At 33.7% G+C, this 17134-nt stretch overlaps 1 protein-coding gene across 1 annotated transcript; it reads left to right on the forward strand.

The window, feature by feature from the left end:
* The first annotated feature begins 393 nt into the window (after window positions 1-393).
* Window positions 394-16331, forward strand: LOC135836376 (histidine-rich glycoprotein-like). Its single transcript, XM_065351171.1, has 2 exons — window positions 394-736; window positions 14903-16331. Exons 1-2 carry the CDS (start codon window positions 493-495, stop codon window positions 16174-16176), a joined length of 1518 nt encoding a protein of 505 aa, XP_065207243.1. The 5' UTR covers window positions 394-492; the 3' UTR covers window positions 16177-16331.
* The last annotated feature ends 803 nt before the right edge of the window (window positions 16332-17134 follow it).

Raw genomic sequence — 17134 nt, forward strand, 5'->3', positions numbered from 1 at the left:
AGTTGAACTTTTACAGAAATGTTAACGTCATGTTTTCATTTATACGAGTAGGTAGGAGGAACCAGCGAAATAAAATAAGTTTGGCATAACGTGCAGGAATTCCTTGTCCATCACGTTCAACGGAGCGAATTAAATGCTGAAAATTACATTAAACAGGACTTTTCATTTCACGTTAGGAAATAATTTCTTGGAAGGATAGCGATAAATCGCGCGGTAAATTTTTAATCTTGATGAACCGTTCAATTGCCATTGTACGAGGTTCGGTCTCACACAAGGTTATTTTGATCGGCAACGGCAACGGCATCGGCGATGGCGATGGCGAACCTACCTGTGTGATATATTCGCTGTACCGGTAATATAGGAGGGGAATGATATTAAATAAAAAGAAATACTCCTCATTTAGTTCAGTTTCCTGTGTACATACTTCGTAATGCCAACTGCTGTATGATCGATCGTGCGCCAAAATTTTGTTTTTTTTTGTTGTAAATTTTTATGATGCGCGCGATTGTAATAGTGTACGCGTTCGCGGTTACATTTGCGTGTAGTGTTTTTTGCGACGATCACAAAGATGCTGCTGGGCAGAGAATATTGCCTAAAAAAAATATTAAAAACGATTTGAGCTCGGCTGCTTCCGGGTATATATTCAGAAGTGATGGAGACAGTCCTCCTATTTTCATTAAACTGGGAACTGGCAATGTTGAAAGGAACGAGGGTGCGGGTGTTTTCAAAAATCCAGGTAGGTGTAAATTATTCATTCGTGTTTTAGACTTGTTGATAATTTTGAAATATGTACTTTAAGTTTTTTGAAATTACGTTTCTCTCTCTTTATTCCAAAATCAACAGAATACTTGCCCTTAATTGATATTACCTATACCTACCTATTGCTCCAGGAACCTGCCAAATTTGTTGAATTTATTGTTAGTAGTAGGTTGTGAACTTTATTAATTTCTGCCTGGATCATTTTTTTAAGGAAAAAATTCTTTCATTTCAATATTTTGCTATTGGTGGAATAATAAGAAAACGAAATTCTTGTGAGTACTCGATTACCTTTTTATTCAAAAGATATCGAAATAAGCTGATCTTTTACGTTTGTTTTTAATGAAAAATTGGAACAATGAGATATGCCATTGACATTGTTTTAATGAAAGTAGGTATCACCTATCAAAATACAGGTAATAGATAAGTATTCATTTTTGAAATCACCTCTCAGGAAATCCACGCTGGTGAAGTAATCAAACACCTTAGAGATTATATCGGAAACATGACCCATGTATCGTTAAATCTATCACACTTACCTACGTCTACCGAGCTGAAATATTATTTTGTTTGAATTTCCAACCAAAATACGAGATATTAATCACTGATACGCTTTGTGCACTATTATGATTACATCATATTTCATAGAATAGGAAATAGGTACATAGGAACGAACAATTTGTTAAAGTTCAAGGTTTCCAGGGCAGCGTATCATCTCCTGCTATGTACGAGTATAAGGTGATTATTTAGCTAATAGTCGAAAACGGCTACATTTAGGCTTACAAGTACAGAAGATTCGAGGAACGAAGCCCCAAGGGATGCGAATATACCAAATAAATCCTTGAGTTTAATATTAAATGATTATTTGTGAATAGAATGGAAATACAATGCTTGTAGTCTGCAATTTTTTTCTACCTGTGAAAGGTATTTTGACCTAAAAAATTGTTTCTCGTCTGCGTCGAAAATTTTTTACACGAAATTGCCGAGAAAGGTTTGTTGAATGACTCGTTGAATGGTTTTGAAAGGGATTTTGGCCATTTATGTCTATGGGGGTTCGTTTTACGATCTGCTATTTAAAATGAAGTAGGTAAGCTTTTCCTTTCTTAATAAATAAAGATCTTAAATCGTATAATATTGAATATTTTATCGGATTTGGAATTTGAAAAAATTATAGGCTCTCGTCAATTTTCGAAAATAAAAAAATATGAAAATTATTCCGACGCTCGTTTGAAAATTATTTTCGCCAAAGAAAGCCATCAAATCACATTTTATGAAACAGAGTGTAAATAGACAGCCGAAGCAAGTGGAAATTTCAGCCCCCCCCCCTCCGCACAATACAAAATCACTTAATTTTTTTTTTACTTCTCGGATTTTGAAATTCAACCACATTTTAGAGTGTTGTACCTACGTACCTATGTCCTATATCAATATAAATAAACTGCAAGCTCACACGAACTTTTATAATTTTGATAAATTTGACGCGTCTAATCTTGAATTTGAAGTAGCGAGTGCTCAAAAGTCGAAAAATTAAACATTTCTTACCTCTGACCGCGGTTTTAGGGTCTCTTAAAAAGCAAATTATCTGTTTATAAAACTTCAAGAACTATCTACCTATAAGCAATTATTTGAATTTTAAAAAAAGCTCCTCCCACAAGTTCTCAAAAAAATGTTGATAGTTAATTGCCTATCAGTGAAATTGATGGAACTAGAGTAGAGCGATAAAAAAGTATTGAATTTTGTAAGATCATTTCAAACCATAATCAAATGTTTGGTTTTTGGAAATTCAAAAGTGACTTGAAAAAAAAACTCATCCCATAAATTTCCAAATTAAGTACATTTTAGAAAAATTAGGGGATGAGTGCATATTTTGGGCTTCTTCGAGTGCACTCTGGTGTAAATTTTCTTTTTTGACATTCTGACCATTGCATCGCCTTAAACATACTGCCAATAATAGATTTTTACTCAAAATACTTACCAGATTTTGAGAGGACAAAAATGTCATTGATTTAAAATTAGATCACTTTTTATTTATCATTTTTTTTGGGGGGGGGAGCTGTTTATACCTAATTACAAGATTATTACACCCACAACATGAGATTTTAGATTTAGTTTGTGAGGTTGGTATTTCTAATTAGAGTGATGAATTTTTGAATTGAAATGCCAGATTTTGAAAGCACATGATCAGAAAGATCATTTTAATCAAACGTGCGTTGAAACAATTTGATGAATTCACAGCCGGTGGGATGAACGAAGGTGAACCTCGTCAATGCAAAAGATTTGATGGGCTTCTAATAAATTCTTATGTACTGTTCCTTTTAGTTTTCAAAACAGTTCAAATTGAATTGAATTTCCCAATATTTCTAAAAGTCTTCGTAGGTATTGAAAAAAAATTATTTTTTACAAAAATTTACTGAAATTCTAATAATATGTGATCTGAAGCACTTTGGCCCATTTTGGGGCTCGATTATGCAAGCAGAAGCCCAGTTCAAGTGCAAACTTTTGCACTTCTTCTTCTCTCTGTCACAAGCCTTGGGTGAATTCTTAAGTTTGAGCAAATATGTAATAATTTTTTTGCTGAAAGAAATTCCATAACTTTAGAGAAGGAAATATGGTACTAATGGAATTTTGCTTCATTTTTGAAGGATTATTGAAGAACTTTTTGTTGGAGGGGGGGTGTATATAATTACAAGATTATTACACCCGTAAAGTGGAGGGAGGAATTAAAGGTCTAGCTATTTGTATGTTCTCGAGATTTTTTGCTTGATAAAAAAATATAGAGTAGTACGTAGTAATTAATTTTACAAAACAATACGTAGGTATTTGAAATATGGATTTCTTGATGGTAACATGCTTTTTTTCAAAATTTACGAAGAATGTGGAGTGCCAGAATGAATTGTGTCCTTCGATATATTAGCAATATTTTTCAAGTCCATTTTTAAATTCAACTCGTAAATTAAAATGCAAATCGTCAAATTTCAAAGTGTTGCTTATCCCTTAAGATGTCTTCTGTCTTCTATGTCTAAAAATGCTTTGATACACTCTTTAAGTAGGTAGGTATCGTTTGTAGCTCGTAGGATAAATTTTTCCATCAAAGTGTTTGAAAGGAAATTGAGTGTGAAATGAAAAATAAATATCAAGATACCTACCTACCAACCAACCTACCCACCTACCAACCCACCTACTTTTCCTTGTATAACTAATCTGTGAGCAGATGAAGCAAAAACCAATTTAAAAATTATAAAGTTACAAAAACGACGAGAAAATTATAGTTTTACATTTGAAGAGTGATATTCCAAAACTCGCTTTGTCCATTTTCACAACTTTTCAGGAGAGAGGAAAAACAGCTTCCCTTTAAACGGGTAAATTGGCTTTTTAGGCGAGTTTAGCACTTTATTTGGGTGGATTTATGATGTAGGAGTGTAGGTATACATTTCATCCACTAAATACTGCTGAAAAAAATTTCAATAAAAATGGACAAAGCGCGTTTTGGAAGATTATTTTTTTTTTAATTTTTAGTGAATTGGCTATTTAGGTGAGTTTAAAACCTCATTTTGGTAGGTTGATGATGTAGGAATGTGAGTTAATACTTCATCTACCAGGTACCACTGAAAACCCAACTTTGATAAAAATGGACAAAGCGAGTTTTGGAATATCACTCTTCATTTCTTTTTCGATTCCCAGTTCATCCAGTCTCGTAATCCATCTATCTACTCTACATCTAAAGGTCAAGGTTTAATTAACTTAATATGTAAATTTAAAACTTGAAAAAAAATTGAAAGTTGGAAAAAATTCTGACCCCCCCCCCCCCCCAAAAAAAAAAAGAATCCTGACATTCAACTCAAATGGCAAGATTACGATATTTTCTCAAAACTACAAATTTAATATTTCCAAGAAAAATTAATGTAGTTCAAAAAAAACTTAGACGTGTCCTCGAGGACCAGAAAGATTCAAATTATAGATACAATCTTTTGTTTTAAAAAATTGTTTTTCAAATAACCAGAAAAATTATTTATGTAAGAAAACTTTTTCATTTCTCGTGCTCTCGCTTTTTTACCTGAATATCAAAAAAGTTAGACTTGACGTTAATCTGTTTCAAATTCACTTCTACGGTCTCTGCAGCTCAAACTCACTCCCCTGCCTCTGCTTTTTCTCGTATTCGGTTTCGGTAACTTTTTCACGAAATGAGCCAACATTATTAAATCTCGAGTGACAATGCTTTTATCAAAGTTGATTTTTAAATTTCATTCGATCATTTTTGCATTATCCACCCACGTTAATTTACACTATTAACATTTCAAGTCGACTTAATTAAGAGTCTGAGAGGTACGAGTTTTCATCGTGTGATATCCTACCTCTCACTTCTTCTTATTAACTAATATTTGGATTTATTTCCTCATTTATTTGCGCTGCATCTCGAACAAAATCTGCCTTAAAATATCCTTCGAACTGTTCAAACGATTTATTTTGTAATTAGAAAAAATGTCGAAGACTTTCACCACAAAAACGACTCGAAAGTTATTTGTAAGTAAATAAAAGGAAATAGGCAGACAAGCAACGAAAAGGATACAGACTAGAATAAACTTGAAAATAATCGTTAAACTTTAACGAAATTTGGCCAAAATTTCATACTATAGGTTCGAACATATTATGAAAGAGAATTTATAAAACGCCGAAAAGAAAACTTGCGAAAAAAATATGTGAAAACAATAAGAATACCAAAGTTTTTTCCAACTTTTTCAAATGCGAACAAAACTAAAAAATATTATAAATTTTACGTAATATTGATGTTTAAAGTTGAGAATTGAGAAAGAAAAGTAGACTAAAAAGTGTGTTGAAGCGAAGTAAAAAAAAAATATTCGTTGATTTTTATTTCGAACAGCATCGCTTCATTAAAATATGTGGGTCTACCTTATTATATAGTGCTCCATTTATTGTGTAGGTATTTTTTTTTCGGTAGATATTCTTCCGCTTTGATAATTTGCGGTTTTGGTTGCTGCGGTATTTTATAGTTAATAAGTTTAACACGCTGCTGCATATTCTCGTATGGGATGCATTTTAGTTATAGTTACTTGCTCAAAATACGAGTACATTAAACGTAGGTAAATGTAATTGAAGGCAAATGAGTTCGCGCTATGTTCGGTGTTCACCCATTTCGACGAGCGAAATAATATGTGAATGTTAATTGATTTTTTCCCTCCAATAAACATAGGTACCTATACTTAGCTACCATACCATAGATCTATGTAGCTGTGTAAATATGTAGGTAAAGGTTTCGACATGTAGGTTTTTTTTGGAATGGTGTTTTAATTACTTGAAATTATTCAACTGTGTAACGAAAACGATGATTCGATTTGTGGTAATTTAGTTTTTTTTTTCTAAAGGGTGCCTTACTTTGAGTGATTAGTTGATTACAAAAAGGTTTTCTTTTTTGATTTTTGCAAAACTAGGTACCTAATGATTAAAATGTAAAACCTTTACTGAATACCTAATGCAAACAATCTAAATGCGTATGTGGGTATCAATTCAAAGTTAAACTTTGTGATAAAGCAATGTTGGCAACCTAATACTTGACATTTTATTGATAAAAATATCATTTGTCATTCGTTTGCAAATTAGATGTAGGTTGAGGTTCACACAAAATAAATTAACCTCAATTAGACTTTTGAACACGTGAGAATTTATTTTCTTCTACCAACGGGGGACAGAAGAAAGAACGCGATCTGAACCCATCAGCTAAAAAAAATTAAAAATTTATGGTGCCAGAAGGAAAAATTGCAAAAAATTGCATTTTCAAATTCGAAAAGAAATGGTTGAGAAATTAGTCGAAGTGACCTCTTACCTATGTAGTTTTGAGAGTTGAGAATAAGATTCAAAATTTCTTGTACACTCTCTCACAGCTTCTGCAAGAAGTCATCAAAACGTGGAAAATTCCTATTTGACTTTCTGGCAACTTCTCGGTGACAGAAGTGACCATATGTGATCGATTTTGTACTTGGTGACTTTTGGTGAGTCGGTCACCAATAAAATTCTCAATTGACTGTCTGGTGTCTTCTTGGTGGCAGGTTCACCAAGCAATGACCACTGACAATATGCGATCGATTTTGTACTTGATTTTTTTCGGTGAATCTTTCACCAAGGAGTCACTAAAACATATAAAATTCTTATGTATGTTGTATGTTACTGTCTGGTGACTTCTTGGTGACAGATTCATTAAATAGTGACCACATATGATCGATTTTGTGCTAGGTGAAAAAATCACCAGAAGGTCCTAACGATCCTAAAAATTATTTCCAATTCTTGGAGAATCCTGGTGACTATTCGACTTTTTTTTAAAGTGACTGTACCTATGTTTAAAAAAATCATTAGAATGTGTCCTCAGAGCCTTTGAAAATGTTTTTTAGTGTTCGGAGACTCCTTGGTGAATCCTGGTGACTTCTGGTGACAGATTCACCAGAAGTCACCAAGTGATTTTTTAACTTTTTTAAAGGTGAATTTATGGTGACATAATCACCAGAATGTCCTAAATAGAGATGTGCAGTCTGAAAAGTGAAAAGTACTTTTCTTTCAATGAAAAGTTGAAAAGAAAAGTTCCTACTTTTCATTTCACTTTTCAGTTTTTATTTTAAAAAAAGGCGAGTGACCAATCAATTTACTCATTAGAGATCACTGACCTCATTGACAAAGTCAAATATCAAGTTTCATTATCTCCACTCCTCCACCTTCGGAATTCAGCACCCATTTTTAATATTTTTCACAACATTTTTTTCAAAGAGGCTCTAGAAAGGCTCAAAACTACCACTATTTGGTTAAGTAGGTGAAAAAATATGATTTTGTTTTTTTTGTGTGTTTTAGATAGGCAAAAAATACATCAATTTGAAGCTCTTATAGAGAGCTTTAAAATAAAACTCACACAATTAACTTTTCACACTTTTCAACGAACTTTTCACTTTTCATTTCACCAAAATTACTTTTCTGAAAAGTGCACATCTCTAGTCCTAAACAACCCTAGAAATTATTTTCGATTATCTGGTGATTCCTTGGTGAGTCCTGGTGATTTCTGGTGACAGATTCGCAAGAAGCCACCAAGCGAGTTTTTGACTTTTTTAAAGATGACTTTATGTTGAAAAAATCATGAGAATGTTCTCGGAGCGTTTGAAAATGTTTTTTAGTGTCCGGAGACTTCTTGGTCAATCGTGGTAATTTATGTTGAAAGAAATCACGAGAATGTCCTAATGACCCTAGTAATTTATTTCGAATGTCTGGTGGATCCTTGGTGAATCCAGGTGACTTCTGGTGACAGATTCACCAGAAGTTATCAAGTAAGTTTTTGACTTTTTTAAAGGTGAATTTGTGGTGAAAAAATCACCAGAATGTACTAATGACCCTAGAAATTGTTTTCGAATGTCTGGTGACTACTTGGTGAATCCTGGTGAGGTGACTTTATGTTGAAAAAAATCATGAGAATGTCCTCAGAGCCTTCGAACATTTTTTTTTAGTGTCCGGATATTCCTTCATGAATCCTGGCCACTAGATTCACCAGAAGTCACTAAGTGAGTTTTTGACTTCTTTCAGGTGAATTTATGGTGAAAAAATCACCAGAATGTCCTAACGGCCCTACAAATTATTTTCGATTATCTGGCGACTACTGGTGACTTCTAGTGAATTTGGCACCAGAAGTCACCAAGTGAATTTTTGAATTTTTTAAAAAGTGAATTTATGTTGATGACTTTTGGTGAATTCTGGTGACTTTTTGTGAGTCAGTCACCAAGAAATCACCAAAACATAAAACATATCTGTCACTTTCGTTTTAAGAAATCCAATCATTTCTCATTTTGAAATATGACGGAAGTGTACTCACTTGAGGTACTGTACTGGACATTTCCGGTTTTGAAAAAGTTGTAGCCTGCAGCAGCTAGGGTAAGATAAGTGAATCGGCCTGTACCAATTTTTCCAGATTTAGGACCTATTTGCAGTGGTGAAATTTTTTTTTAGAGCTCATTTATCACAATTCCGAAATGATACGTTTCATTTTTTAAAATGTAGGATTTTGGCCAAAATCAATTTTGAAATTTTGAAAAAGACCTCTCTCCGTCGGTCATGATCTGACAGAAATTTTCTTCTTACAAACATTAATCGATGTACAACCTATGCCTCAGCTTGATGTCAATTTTCAGCACTTTTTAAAGGGCTGAACCCACCCAAATGACAAAACAGGAGTTTGATGCCGACTTTCGTCTTATAGATGACCTCTTTTTTCTCACTCAGCATAATAGTCAAATTACTCCATTTTTTACTTTTTCACGATTAATTAGAATTCATTGCAATTTTGATTTTATTCTTGTCTTAATTTATATAAAATACCTACCTAATTACAAAAAAAATTATATAGGTTTAGGTATACGAACATCAAAATGTTATTATTTTTTCCTTCTTTCTTTCTCAATTTTTTTATAGTGTTCACTGTTCAGTATGAAAAACATGATAAAAATTCTGTTACAACGTTACTGACACGAGTAGCCCGGAGGAGGACAGCGCAGCTTCATCATTGTACATGAGAATTATAAGTTTTCAACTGGAAAAGCTATGTTTTCTCTTAGGTGTAATTGGCGGAGCAGTTTTGCGCTTCTTCGAGCTGTGCTCGTGCAATAAGCTTTCGTCCAACTAAACTATTTTATGCTATGCATAATATTACCCTTATACGTACTTATTTATTTTTAAAGGAGTCGAAAAATTTACCAAGTTTGACGTTGACCAAAAATAAACATAATTTCAATAAATAGGTAATTATAAGTATATGGAAGCAGGGGTAGATGTGTTATTGTAGTGTACCTTCATTCATAAATTTAAAATATCTTCCCTAAGGGGATTTCTTCTTCGAAATTTTCAAAATATAAAGTACTTATGCATGAATATTTCTCCCCCCTCCTTCTTAAGAAGGGGAAGCAAAACCTTCGACCTTCAAGACGCTTCAAAGTGTTCCAAACCAATTACCAGTAAGAAGGTCTCATTAATTCACAATCTTTTTTTAAATCATTTAAAATATGAAATTCGACCGAATTTAAATATCTTATCGTATAGGTCTGGAATCTCTTAATCTTTTAGGTATTCGTTTAAAAATTAATTCGCACAGAAACCCACCAACGATATTGAGTTATTAGGCGTGTTAAATGTTAATGACCTATTTTATGAATTTTTTCTCTTTTTCCCCTAAACGTTGAAAACTTTCAAACCAGATATTATATTTAAATTACATCACGACGAAAATTAAGGAACCTTTCCCCAAGTCGTCGATATCGGTATGGTACGCGGTCATTGTTTTAAAATAATGTCACCACTATAATTCACCAGCTCCCATTACCTATCATTTACTCTCATTATCGTAAACTATCAACCAAAACATAAGAGTACCTATACCTACAAAATAGATGAAAAATAGTGACACATCGAACACGTTTCGTATAGTACAACCAACTTATGACGTTTTAGTTGAATTACATGATGCATGTGAAACATTAATAATTTCTCTCTTTTTAACGTCTCACAATAATAATGTTCGACTGTGTGTGTGCGTGTGAAAAGAAATATACGATACCTATGCCTGCCGCCATTCATAAAGAGGCAGAATATTGTCGGACATTTGTCAGGTTTGAATCGCACTTCGCAGGCATGACTGACATCATCTAGACGGTTAAGATTACCTGCCTAAGTTACGTTTACCAATCAACGATCAATTATTCAAATTTACTCATTTTAATGCATTATTTAAGGAGTGTACGAGTACGAGCGAATATTAAATAACGTCTAGTCAAGATCATAAACTTTCTCCAAGGTCATTCATCTCGTGCGGAAGAGTTATATTCGTTGTGATGATATCGGCTGTAACCTTATTGTTTTGCTTGAGGGTATAATCTTCTTCGAATTGTTGAATTTTTCCCGCCAAAATTGACGGACATCGAGTCGAGTATTATTTTTGCAGTTCAATATAGTTTTTTTCCACAATGTTATCGCTTGCTACGTGATTTATTGATTTTAATAGTTTGTTAGGTAGATACCTATAGGATAATGGGTCATTTTTTTGTTGCAATTTGTGTCGATAAAATTGTTCCAAATGTAGACTAATTTAATAATTACGATTCCGCGTTATATGACAATGTCCCTATCTCGCAATAGGTGATACTTCTATACCTATATGATTATGTAATAAGTTATACGAGTACGAATGATACCTTCACCTGTGCCTAAACATAATTTTTATACCATACATGAAAATCATACGACATGAAAAAAAAAAATCGACAATTTAACCGCCGTCTAGGTAGTGTAATTTTCTTGGGAAAAAATCTTACATTTTGAAGTCAAATGGCGACCATGAGCATTCATCTGCTCATGTGCACGACTGATTAATGCCTAAATCCGCGAGACGAATTACAAAACAAATAGATTTACGGTGCAAGGTTCAGTCTGGGGGGGATTTCGCATACAGATAGATGCATATGGAAAAATAAAACGAGAAAAAGAATTAGATAGGTTCAATCAAAACAGAACTACGCTTAGTGAACCAGAACCGGCGGAGTACACTTTAGTTTAATTCTCGACGGCAGCGGGCAAGACCCGGCGAGCGTCACCAACAAATCGAGTAATTATTTCGACAAGATTTTGAAACTGCCGTGCCATTACTAACCAATTAACAGCGTGAACCAGCAACTCTGTATCGAGTCAAGGTCCCAGGGCCATTAGCCAATTCTCACATTGGCTTTGGGTCATTCTAGATAAGAAAAAAATGCCGGCTTAAAGATTTTGGCTCGTTAAATACCTATCTATGTACTCTATGAAGCGTTCGATTAATGTGTAACGTTTACCTATGTAATTCTACTATGTACCTATAGTGAAGTATTATTAATTGCAAATTACTTCATTAAAGATAAAATTCTTTCGGTGTAATTAAACTTTGAAGCGTTTATAAACGTTGCCGACAGTTGGAATTTTTGTGAAGATCAATTTTGAAATGTGATTTATAAGTATCTGATGTGTGGAGTACACGAAAGATGGTATGAGTAAATATTAGGAAACGCTATGGTGGGAAAAAGAGCAGGTAGACTGATATTAAATTACAAGTATAGTTAGTTATGTCCACTTTTCAAATCAGATGACCGATTTTTAAAAAAATAGGCTTAGCATTCATTGCTACTCATTGCAAAATAAATTGGAATTAGGAAACAAAATTTTTAAATGAATGGCGTAGAAAACTGAAAGAAAAACAAAACTCGTCTATGCACCAAATTAATGTGAAAAATTATTCAAAAGGGTCACAAAACACTGGAAAAATATCAATATTTTTTCTTGACAATGTTTTTGATAATGTCGATCAAATCATATCCAATTTGATCATCTACTAGGCATACCTATGTACTATGTAGTGTGATTCATCTTGACTTCTACTTATTTCAAACTTTCCAAAGGTTTTTACTTGTATTTTTGAAAAAAGCAAAAACAGTGGGTGACTTGTGAGAACATTTTATACATTTAATAGAACAACAGCGTTAGAGTTAATAATTTTTATTTTCTGCTTCCCTGTTTTAAGGGTTCCAAGAATTTTCATTTTAGGTAGGTACCTACCTTATACTGCACCTGCCAATTTCTCTCAGAATTTTACGTTCGTCAGAAAAGAGGAAGTACATAGTAGTGAAAAAATTGCTTCTTTAAGATGACTTCGTTCAGTTAAAATTTATTTGTTTGCTATTTTGTTATGTTAATTTTTTCGTAAGAGATTTTTCAGTGATTTTTATTTAAATGAGGGAATTTTTTCTTTTGAAAAATCATCAATTTTAAGGCACTTTCAAGACATGATGGTGGGGAGGGGGGGGGGGGGGTTAAAGGCCAAGTATTGCAATAAATGATCAGTGAAATGTGAACCTATATTTTTTTGAAATTTTTAGTGACCATGAAGCAGACTTGGGGCGATTTCAAGAATCGAAAGGTACGACTCTGAGTCCAGAAATGCTGTTTTCAAAATCTTTTTCTCTCGTTTCGCACGGGCCTGTTAGCTAGTCTTTTATTTAAAATTCGAAATTTTTAATTAAGTACCCATTACATATAGGTAAGTATTCAAATTCTAAAATTGTGGAGTCCAAAAAATGCGTGTTTTTTTTCTTCAAGTTGAACTTTGAAAAAATCTATCATTCAAATTTTTAAAAATATTTAAACCAAACAAAATACTCTTTTTACCTGAAAAAAGTTGTTTTTTTACTTCTCGAAACAAGCTTTTACCCTCGCTGTGCTCAGGTCTGTTTGCTTTTCATTTTAAAAATTGAAATTTTTGAAAAATCAGCATTCAAATTCTAAAATTTTGGAGCCAAAAAAATGAATAAATTTGTAAAAACATATTGTTTTTTACCTCCCTTCAAACATAAATTTTTGAACGTTTTTGACCTCGCTGTGCTCGGACCTTTTTCCTATGCTGAAAAAAGTCCATACTTGAAAATTTCATAAATTCAAAACGGAAAATAACAATTTTATGATAAGCTTTAATGCGAGCATTGTATATCTATTGGTAAAATCGTCATTTCATCTCCTATTTCATTTTAGAAATTTGCCATTTTATTCGGCAAAGTTGTATTATTTTTCTCATTACTGGTCGGCAAATTTTTAGTCTCCTTCCTTCCTCCCGAAAAACCACTATTTTTGTACCCATCAGTTTGAGTTATTTTTTGCAAAATTGAATAAAAAAGCAAAAGCAAAAATCAAGTGCAAAACTAGCATTCAAGTAATCAAACCTGAGAAAAAGCTAGAGGAGGAAGATTCTGCTCCCAACCGACCCAGTCCACGCCTGATCACAAGTGAATCACATTGAAACTCTCACAAGTAAATCACACTTGGAATCGCAAGCGAATCAGATCGAGAATTCCAAAGGCAAAGGAATCGTGAGTGAGGAATCGTAAAAGAATCGCGACTGGCTTCGGATTCAGAGTCGAATTCTCAGACGTGAGGAGTCAAATCGTTCCAGGTTCCGATTCTTTGGATCACAGGAATCGAATAGAAATAATCCATCGCCTCAAGTCTGCTTCGTAAAATCTGTTTTTGTTACAGGACTAATTTGAATTTTCATCATTTTTACTGAATAAAAGCACATTTAAAAAACACGAATCGCCAAAAATGGTGAATTTTAGATTTTCAAAAAAATCAATTTAGATGGCTGAAATTTCGTTTACGGAGATTCCAGACTACCTATGCTCTTGGCAACAATTGCAGTCCTGTTCAAATAGGGGGAGGAGGAGGGGGATACCTTGAGCGGTTCCCTTGTTAGCTTCTTACTGAAATTTGGGTTTTAAACAAATATTATTCGCAGCTTTTACCTATTGTAAAATTACACCAACCTCTAATTTCTTGCTTATTGAAGGATTCTGTTCTTGTCCACAATCCACAATTTTATTTAGCCATATTAGTTTTGGTAGGTATCTATAAAATTTTTGTTCATTAATTTCCACGTGATAACAGCACCACAGCTAAATTGATTCATTTTCAAAAAAGTGTTCAACTTTTCATGATTTGGAAGGAAAGAAAGGAGGTAGAGAGGAGAAATTCGACAATGTTTTTGTTTTTTTTTTTGGGAGTATCAAGCTCAGCATCTTCAACTCTTTTTAATAGTCTAATATTTCCCTCTAAAAAATTACTCCGAAAAATACTTTGAAAATTTTTCATGTCATTTCAGTTTATAATTTATGTATCTCAGATTCTCAGGGTCTTCATTTTTTTGGCCCTTCAAAAAATCGAGGCCTTGGAAAAATACTCCCTCGCCTTTCTTTCTCCACAACCCTATACTGATTGAAATCAAAACATATTTCTATAAATAATTAGGTATCTGATGCCTCTCAAAATAAATTCACATATAGGTACCCATAAATAATGTCACAATTTTTTCTTTCCTCCTACAATTCAAAAGCTTTTATTTTCCGGGTAAAATACCCAATAGTAAAAAAAGAACACCTTCCTTTAAATTTATACAAAAGATATTGTACTTGCTAACAATTCCAATCAATTTCGAAAACCACCCTCTCAAAGCAAACTCCTCAGAGAGAACCGTAATAAAAGATCTTTAAATAATTCAAAAATTGCGAAAATTTAATAATCAACGCGCCATTTGTTTCAGATCTGCACTCGGCGATAGGGAAAAAACACCACTATAAAGAAACTTTTCCAATACTGACTAAGAAAACAAAACCGCCGTCAAAACCAAAAGACGACGACGTCGACGACGAAGACGATATTTTCAAAGAAGCATTTAAAAACATCCCACCACCTTCTTCGAAACATTCCGAACCCGAGGAAGATTTCCCCATTCTCACCAACATTCATAAATACAAATCCACCGAAGAAATAGAAAACTACGATATCAAAAATGTACCAGAAATACCTGAAATTTCATCCGAACACGACGTCGACGACTACAAAACACCTTCCGATATCGACTCCCCTAACCCCCTCGTTCACCACTTCGAGTCCGAAGAGCACGAGGAAACTCCATCATATTTCGAAGACGATAAATACGGCGCTTACCCGAAAAAAGCGTACGTTGCCCCGGTCTACGAATACCCACATCCGGACGAGGTTCACTTCAATCCGCGAAAACCTCCAGTCAAATACGAATTGAAACCTAAAAAACCCAAATCCAGTTTCAATTCGCAATCCGATTACAATAACCCGAGCGACATAAACACGTCGGTGGAAAATTTCGAAGGTGAAGATCTCAACGAATACAGTGCCCGATATGCTTCTGGAGACTACCACCATAAGCCTAAAAAACACGAATTTGCCAAAGGCGGAGGCGAATCTTATAAAGAAGACCATCATTCCTCTCATGGCGAAAAAGGCGACAAAGGGTATAAAAAATATCACGAATTTGACGAGGGTGAAATGGGACATCACGGTAAAGAAGGCAAAAAAGGCTACTACGACGACGAGCACGGACACAAAAAATCCCACCATGGCGAAGGTAACAAGTACGGAGAACATCATGGAGGTGGTCATGGCGAAAATGCTGCCAAATACGGCGAATCAGCTGGTCACAAGAAAGGACACAAGACCTCAGGATATCATAACATTTTCCACAAAGACGAATACAAAAAAGAACATAAATTCTACGATGACGCTCATAAGCACGGTTATCTCGATAAACACGGAGCCTACGATCAGCACCATGGCAAGAAACATGGTCATAAGGCTAGTGGCGGTTTCCACGATTCTTCTTTCGATCACGGCCATAAAGGAAATTCGGGTCATTACAAGAAGGGTAACTTTGACCAAGACCATAAAGGACACAAAGGTAAAGCTGGTCATGAATCTCATTACAGTCATCATGATGATTATGGCAAAAAGTCAGGTCACTCGGATTCCGAAAAACACGGATTTCATCACGGCCATTAGAAATTTTCTCAGTTAGGTACTTTTTAAATTATTGACTTTTTTTATTTCCTTAAATTATTACTTTTTTTGTCCTTTCTTTAAGTTGTTATTTGTACAATTTTCGTGTTACTTGTTTGTATCGATTGTTTCGTAAATAAAATTTTGGAAAAATTTAATCTCTTTTACCGATTTAACATTTTACTTTAGAATTAAAATTTGGAAACAACTTGGAGTGGGGAGTGGGCTCATTGGAGGGGACAAATAATCAATCTTGGCTAACTTTGAAAAAAAAAGAGAAACAATTTCCATTTTCCAATGAAAATCTTTTTTAAAAAAATGATTTAATCAATTGTTCAGATGATGTAGCTACTATCAAAGTGCTCACAATTCTAAAAAAAGAACTATTAAAGAATGAATGTAATTTAAAAAATTGAAAATCATCTAAAAATTGGTAGATACAATTTTTCAAATAAAAAATCATTGAAAAAGAGAGATGGAGAAATTGGCCACTAAAAATTGAGCAGGATAAAAACTCACTATGAAAAGCAAAAAAATAAAAACAAATACCAAAACTGATATCGCAACCAAAAGTAAAACCAAATCAAAGAAATTCATTAATTTTATAAAAAAAAATCAAAAAACCAAGCTTGAATCATATTTTTGGTTTTTGGTTACTTTTTCTTTGCATTGATACGTGATTTCCTTCACATGTATGTCTCATGCTGTTCAAGTTAGTCAGAACGTAACGAAACCGCTTTAAAGGTCATGATTTTGTTATCAGGTAACGTCGTTTTTCTGGAAACTATCTCAAAGAAACATGAATATCCCTTTCAATAAAATTGTCTCATAAAAGTCCTACAATTTTCTTCTTGCCTAGTTACTTATTCGTACACCTCCGGTATTGAAAATTATTAAACTTCAATAACATTTTTGTAAGCGTAAACCTGCATAAAATTTTGCTTAAATTGCAGAAAACGGC

Source organism: Planococcus citri, chromosome 2 (genome assembly GCF_950023065.1).
Source record: "Planococcus citri chromosome 2, ihPlaCitr1.1, whole genome shotgun sequence".
NCBI lineage: Eukaryota > Metazoa > Arthropoda > Insecta > Hemiptera > Pseudococcidae > Planococcus > Planococcus citri.

Excerpts from the sequence above, each read along its gene's own strand:
- LOC135836376 (XM_065351171.1), top strand. The coding sequence starts at position 493 with ATGATGCGCGCGATTGTAATAGTGTACGCGTTCGCGGTTACATTTGCG. Across the intron at positions 737-14,902 it reads GGGTGTTTTCAAAAATCCAG|ATCTGCACTCGGCGATAGGG; the intron begins GTAGGTGTAAAT and ends CATTTGTTTCAG.